The sequence below is a fragment of the Marmota marmota genome, unplaced genomic scaffold (assembly GCF_001458135.2).
Source record: "Marmota marmota marmota unplaced genomic scaffold, marMar, whole genome shotgun sequence".
Lineage (NCBI taxonomy): Eukaryota > Metazoa > Chordata > Mammalia > Rodentia > Sciuridae > Marmota > Marmota marmota.
In genome coordinates this window covers 246,988-253,605 of record NW_026003318.1, presented here as the reverse complement: position 1 = coordinate 253,605, position 6,618 = coordinate 246,988, and the positions used below count along the sequence as shown (strand labels likewise).

General features: G+C 49.5%; 1 protein-coding gene across 1 annotated transcript; it reads left to right on the top strand.

The window, feature by feature from the left end:
* Nucleotides 1-5,050: 5,050 nt before the first annotated feature.
* On the top strand, nucleotides 5,051-5,977 carry LOC107160366 (olfactory receptor 6F1). The gene has a single exon (XM_015507044.1). The coding sequence runs from the start codon at nucleotides 5,051-5,053 to the stop codon at nucleotides 5,975-5,977; it is 927 nt and encodes a 308-aa protein (XP_015362530.1).
* Nucleotides 5,978-6,618: the final 641 nt, after the last annotated feature.

The following is a 6,618-nucleotide window of genomic DNA, read 5'->3' as shown; positions in this document are numbered from 1 at the left end:
GACCCAGAAAGTCAAGGATGGAATGTTTTCTATTATATGCAGAAGCTGGATAAAAATAGGAGAATAAGGGAATGGGGAAATCTCTTGAAAATAAAAGGAGATCAGAGGAGCATGGGGGGAAAACTGTGACTTTCACCTTTTGTATACCTATAAAGCATGCATTAAAAAATAACTACAGACAGAAGGAAGCCTGGTAGACAGAGGAAGGGCAGGGATGGGGGAGGGTCAGGGAAGTACTGGGGCTGCAGTGGGACAAATTCTATTTACTGCTGCATGATTGCCTCACACGACTCCCAATATCATGTATAAATCACTCAAAAAAACCCCATAAAATTCCTAAATTTGTTAGTCAGAACTCCAAAAGAATTCAAAAGATATGTTGGCATAAGAAACGGCTTAAACAAACCCCAAAAGCAAAAGCCTGGGAGGAAAATATTGGTAAGTGTGACCGAGTAAGAATTGGACTTGTTTTTTAACAATAAATACATGATGTTGAAAGACAGTCTCAGACAATAGTTTAACAATGTGTAACTATCAGTTTGCAGGATTCATAGATAATATAAAATAATTTAAAAACACAAATGAATTGATAATAAAGCACATACATGTGCAATTTAGAGAAAATACCCAGAAGGCAAAGAAACATTAAAATTTGATCAAATTCAGGAATGAAAAAGAAGAGCCACAGTAAAGTCCAAATTAGACACTCCACTATAGTTATTAGAAAAAGTTTTCAAGTTCTAGCAATACTAAGTGCCACCAACATCGTGGGCAAAGGACAGTGACTGGTGTGGGTCCTTGTGGATTCCGGAGAGCAAGGGCACTCTGAGATCATGGGGTCTGTGCTCCTACAGGATACTGGGTGTGGGGCGGCCAGGCATGGGGCAGCCAGGCCTGGGGCTGTAAGACAGACCATGATGACTCCTAGGCTGAACCCAGAACTTAAAAGGGTTACGGAGAGGGCAGGAATAGCAACCTCCAGACGTGCACCATGAGGCATCACTGCAGGTAGCAATTGTATTCCTGGAGCAATCAGCACCAACAACGAATCTGGCAGTAGAGAAAACTCCCATTTCCCATTCTTGACACCCTGATTCTTGTGAACTAGAGTTTGACAAATTCATGAAATGTTGGTGCTCCCAGACATGCCACCCATCTGGCACCGTTTAATGTGGGGAGGGTGGCTCTGAGCTCTGAGCCAACTGCCCCATAATTTTTATTAAAAAAATTGCTTCCTAACAAGGATAGTTTAATTCTTATCCCACCAACAGTGTTTTGTAACATGAAGTTCTAATTTTCTTTTCACTGTTGAACAATCAACTCTATTTCAGTGGTAGGAGGTCTCAACACCATGAAACTGAAAGATTTAATAAAAATACAATGAGGACATTATAGTTGGTGCTTTGGGACAATATCTGGGCATGAAATATTACTAATTTGTCTGTTAGTTCAAACTTCCTGTCTGATTTATTTTAGGGGATAGAGCCCAGGGCCTTACCCATGTCAAGCCCAGTCCTCCACCTTTGATTTAGAGATGTGCTTAGGTTTCCTTTACACTTTAATTTGTATTATTCATTCTAAAAACAAACAAACAAAAACAAAACAAAACAAAAACACTACTCTCTGTTTTTCAGATTTTATGAATGATTAACATAGCCAGAGAAATACCCTTTTCCTTCTTTGGTAACTTTGCCATTTAGATTTCTCTCTCAAGTGAAGGGAAAGGTTCTGAAGCCTTGATCTGGGAAGATTTAGTAGAAGGCCATGTCTTGGTGAACTGACCCCAAGTACCCGAGGGACAGACGGAGCCTCCTCCCACAGGGCTCCCCATATCTAATTACTCAACAGCAAAGCATTTCCATGTGAGGCTCTGAATTCTCACGAGGCGGAGAAAACATAAGATAGCAGGAGGCAGGTTGGCTGTAAGGGGACACAGCAGGATAGGACCAAAGGAACAAGGAACAGCCTGAGAGGTCTGAGGACCAAGGAAGATCCTGCCAAAGCATCCTGCATACCAGGAAAAGCACCCATGGAATAATGAGAGGCCAGAGGAAAGAGGGTGATCTAAGTCAGGAGGGAGGGGAGATGGTGATCGAAGTCGGGGAGAAAACCATGGATGGGAAGAGCAGGGACAGGTGAGTGTGGAATGGCTCTGGGTGGGAAGGTGCTGCATGCCCCGGGGTCGTGGGAGGGCCTCTGTCTGCACACTCCACACAACTCCACTCCACACGCTGAGCTCTGTGGCCAGCCACCAGTGACCTCCTGTCTGCCTGCAGCAGAAACAACCTGAGTGCAGTCATTTTCAATGACACGTTGCTTTGTGTATGAGAACAGTTATTATCTCTATTCATTTAAACTTTCTGGGTATTTAAATTACATATCATATCTAGTCAGTAAATCATCATGCATTTTTTAATAAAATGAATAACCCTGGTAATTAATTTTAAAAATACAATGAAAATTTATTCAAAAGTAATAATCAAACAATGTCTTTCTCTGATTTTTAAAAACTCTTCAGTCATGTGCCAAGAACATCTTAGAATTAGTTCAAAACCCATTCAACTATAGAGCGATAGACACATAGATTTTTAGAGATGACGTAATCACAGTTTCAAACGAATCTTCCTGTGTTAAAAGCTGTGCTCTGCCATGGGACCCCAGGGCTGGTGAGCACCACTCCACCTTGGGCAGGTTCTTTACACCTGTGCTTGTTCCTCGTCTATAAGAGTCTGTGCTGTGCCCCAGGGTCCTCAGGATTCAGACCCAGAGCTGGAGATCTGAGGGCTTGTGGGCAACCACCAGGTGCCTAGAGGACAAGGGGACGTGATCTGAGGGTGGTGAACAGGAGGACATGGCCGGGCACTTGTTCTCTGTGCAGCATCTCTTCCCTCTGGGAGCAAGGCAGGCACCTGCCACCTGGGGTTACCAGAGGAGGAGGAGGAAGAAGAGGACAGGGGAGGATGGGGAAGGGTCTGTGCCTCTGCCTGTGCTCGGCTTCCTAGTTCATCTGCACCCCGAGGCCCATGCTTGGGGCATGGGTACTGAGCCCCAGCTCTGCCACAGGCTGGCCTGGGTTTACAGTCCAGGTGCTCCTGGGCTCCTGTTTCCCAGGAGAACAGAACTTGTGTGCTCGGTGCTCGAACTGCAAGCAGTCGTTACAGTTGCAGACTAACTTTTCCTGTGAATGACACAGGGCTGAAACGTGTAAGCTTTGGGAAATTAGGGAAAGACATTATGTAGCACATTTTGCTAAAGAGTATCTTTTCTCTGTATTTCTTCTTGTCTGAGTCACCCTTGATATATAGACCAATTTTCTCTTCATTAAGATAATTAATAATCTAGGTTTTTTTTTTTTTTAACTACAGTGGGTATGAAAGAAATCTTTTCCCTCCACTTATCTTAGACTCACTGGCTGGAGCCCTGCCAATTAGAGAAAACACAAATTTATAAAAGAAAAGCACCCTTCAGTCTATTAAAAAGATCCACGCATGTGGGAGCACTTAGGTGAGTAGCTCAGAGGAGGGGTCTAAACGTGGACTCAGGCAGCGTCCTTACAAAGAGTGAGTGTTCAGAGTAGAGGCAGACAGAGGGAAAGCCCAGCTTCTGGGGGTGGTGACTGTGGGAACTGCTGAAGGCCAGGGTCATTTCTGCACGGCTCGTCATCGGGGCTCCTCTGGGTCCCTGGGCTGACAGTCATCACCTTGGGGACAGGTCACCCTGTCCCGGTGGAGCCAGCAGCCAGGGAGATTTCCTTATAGCTCCTATTTATTTCCAGCTGCCTTCAGCTCAAAAATAATCCTATCACCAGAGGAGCATATCTGGGGGTGACATGCTCTGTACCCTCCCTTCCGCCAGCCAAGCAAACCTGGGCAAAACACATCACTCTCTCAGCTTCAGGGTATTTGCCTCCGACTTTAATTGGTCTATAATAACTGTACAAGTCCAGGTACAATGGGATGGTTTTATAAAGGAGAAGGCTGCTAGACCATTCCTCAGGTGTGGTCCAGCCAGTTTCCACTTCCAGAAGCTGGGTAAGTGCAGACCCACAGATACCACCCCCACCCCCAGAGGATGAACTACACCTGCCCTGGACTCCACCCTCAGGTGCCTGTTAAGGCCTGAGAAGCACTGCCTGGAGGAGGTCAGAGGCCCCTTCTGCCGGACGTTAGGTAGACCCATGCTGTGGATGCATCAACCCGCCCAGCCTGGGTTCTTCATGTGCTTGTTGACACAGGACATGTGCAAGGAATTCTAGTTTCCTGGAGGAAGTGTGGCACGGGGTGGTGAGGAGGGTGGTACTGGGGACGGAAAGCTCCTGTTCTCCAGAGAGCTCGTGGAGTGAAGCCACCCCGATCCTGTGGTCTCTGCTCAGGAGTCTGCCCCCAAGTGCAGGCTCTGGTCACCTGCATGCCTGACAGGAACAGCTTACCAATGCATGTTAAGTGGTGTCCAGGGTGCACTAGAGAATGAGAATGACACTCAGAATGACATCCTGTTCTTAACCGGCTCCCTGCTCCCGCTTCCCCGTGAGGGTCAGGATGTCCCCGTTGTGTTAAGTGCTTTGTTCAATATGGACTTTTGCTTCTTTTTTGTGAGAAGAATGCATTGCCTTAATAAATTTAAATATGAAAAAATCCAGATCAGAATTCTTATACTTGACCTCTGAAAGTTCTTTATGGGGACGGAGCTTATAACCTAGAGAATCAGTTGAGAAGCCAAGCCTACCACGCGTGATTAAGGTCAGCACTTATGTCTGGGGGCTGCCTTCTGAACCCGTGCCTTCATTCCAGGGTATCAGAGTGCTGGTGGGCTCAGCTAGCACGGAGGAGGCCCAGACGGGTGTGATTCGTGGATGTGGAGTTTCCTGGGCTGTTGGTTGGCTGGAGTGATGCTTTCCTCTGTGCTTTACTATCATGTTCACCACGCCTGGCTCCAGTGTGAAGCCAGCGGTCAGCAGACACCAGCTTTCATGAGTGCTTCTCTGTGAGTCCTTCCAAGGGATGGTCAAGGCTGTGTGGCCCTCTGCCTCCTGGTCTGCAGGTCCTCTGCCATGGATGCTGGCAATGAGACGGAGGGCAGGGGCTTTCTGCTGCTGGGCTTCCCGGGGCCCCAGGCCCTGCAGCTCTCGCTCTTCCTGCTCTTCCTGGTGATGTACATCCTCACAGTGAGCGGCAATGTGGCCATCTTGCTGCTAGTGAGCACCTCCCGCCAGCTGCACACCCCCATGTACTTCTTCCTGAGCAACCTGTCCTTCCTGGAGGTCTGGTACACCACGGCCGCAGTGCCCAAAGCCCTGGCCATCCTGCTGGGGAGGAGCCAGAGCATCTCCTTCATCAGCTGCCTCCTGCAGATGTACCTGGTCTTCTCGCTGGGCTGCACGGAGTACTTCCTCCTGGCCGCCATGGCCTACGACCGCTACCTCGCCATCTGCTACCCCCTGCACTACGGGGCCTTCATGAGCGGCCTGCTCTCTGTGCAACTGGCCCTGGGCTCCTGGGTCTGTGGCTTCCTGTCCATTGCACTGCCCACGGCCCTCATCAGCGGCCTGTCCTTCTGTGGCCCCAGAGCCATCAACCACTTCTTCTGTGACATTGCGCCCTGGATCGCCCTGGCCTGCACCAGCACGCAGGCGGTGGAGCTGGTGGCCTTTGTGATTGCTGCCGTGGTCATTCTGAGCTCCTGCCTCATCACCCTGGTCTCCTACATCTACATCATCCGCACCATCCTGAGCATCCCCTCGGCCAGTGGCCGCAGCAAGGCCTTCTCCACCTGCTCCTCACACCTCACCGTGGTGCTCATCTGGTACGGCTCCACCATCTTCCTCCACGTGCGCACCTCCATCAAGGACGCCTTGGACCTGACCAAAGCCGTGCACGTCCTCAACACCGTGGTGACCCCAGTTCTCAACCCCTTCATCTACACCCTCCGCAACCAGGAGGTCAGGGAGACTCTGCGGAAGAAGTGGAAGAGAAAATAGCTCTGCAGCACAACTGCGTCCTGTCACGGCCCCCGCCACCTGCCCGGGGCAACAAGTGGGAATGCAGAGGCTTGAAGGCAAGCAGCCGTTGATTCGTGGAGAGAGAGAGGAAAAGAGGGGACACAGAGACAGAAACCCTGAAGACCCAAACCAAAGCACACAAAGCGGGCATGCTGGCCATACATCCATACACAATGGGAACAGCAGCTTTTAAGACTTTAAAACAGAACTTAAACCTCATACATTAAATTAGCTCTCCCCCTGGCTTTTCTTTATAAACTTGGGGGCAAGTATACAGACGGAAGGGGGCCTTGCCAAAGCTCAGGGCCCATCAAAGCAGGCCAGGTGACCCCTGCCACTCAGGAGGCAGGTGTTGGGAGGCAGGGCGTCCCTCCCAGGGTGCTTCCCCCTTTTCCATGCCCAGCACCGCCATTGCGGGCAGAGCTACGAGGCTCTGCTCTCTGCCTGCTCTGGATTTCTGCCAAATGCCACTGATGGCAGATGACCCCCTCACAGTGACGAACTCTGAGTGAAGGGCTGACATGGCCAACCGTCTGGTGTGGGTCATGGAGGCTTGGCTGTGAGTCATAGTCCCACTGTCACATATGGTCTGGCTGTTGTCACTGTGAAGCCGGGCTGTT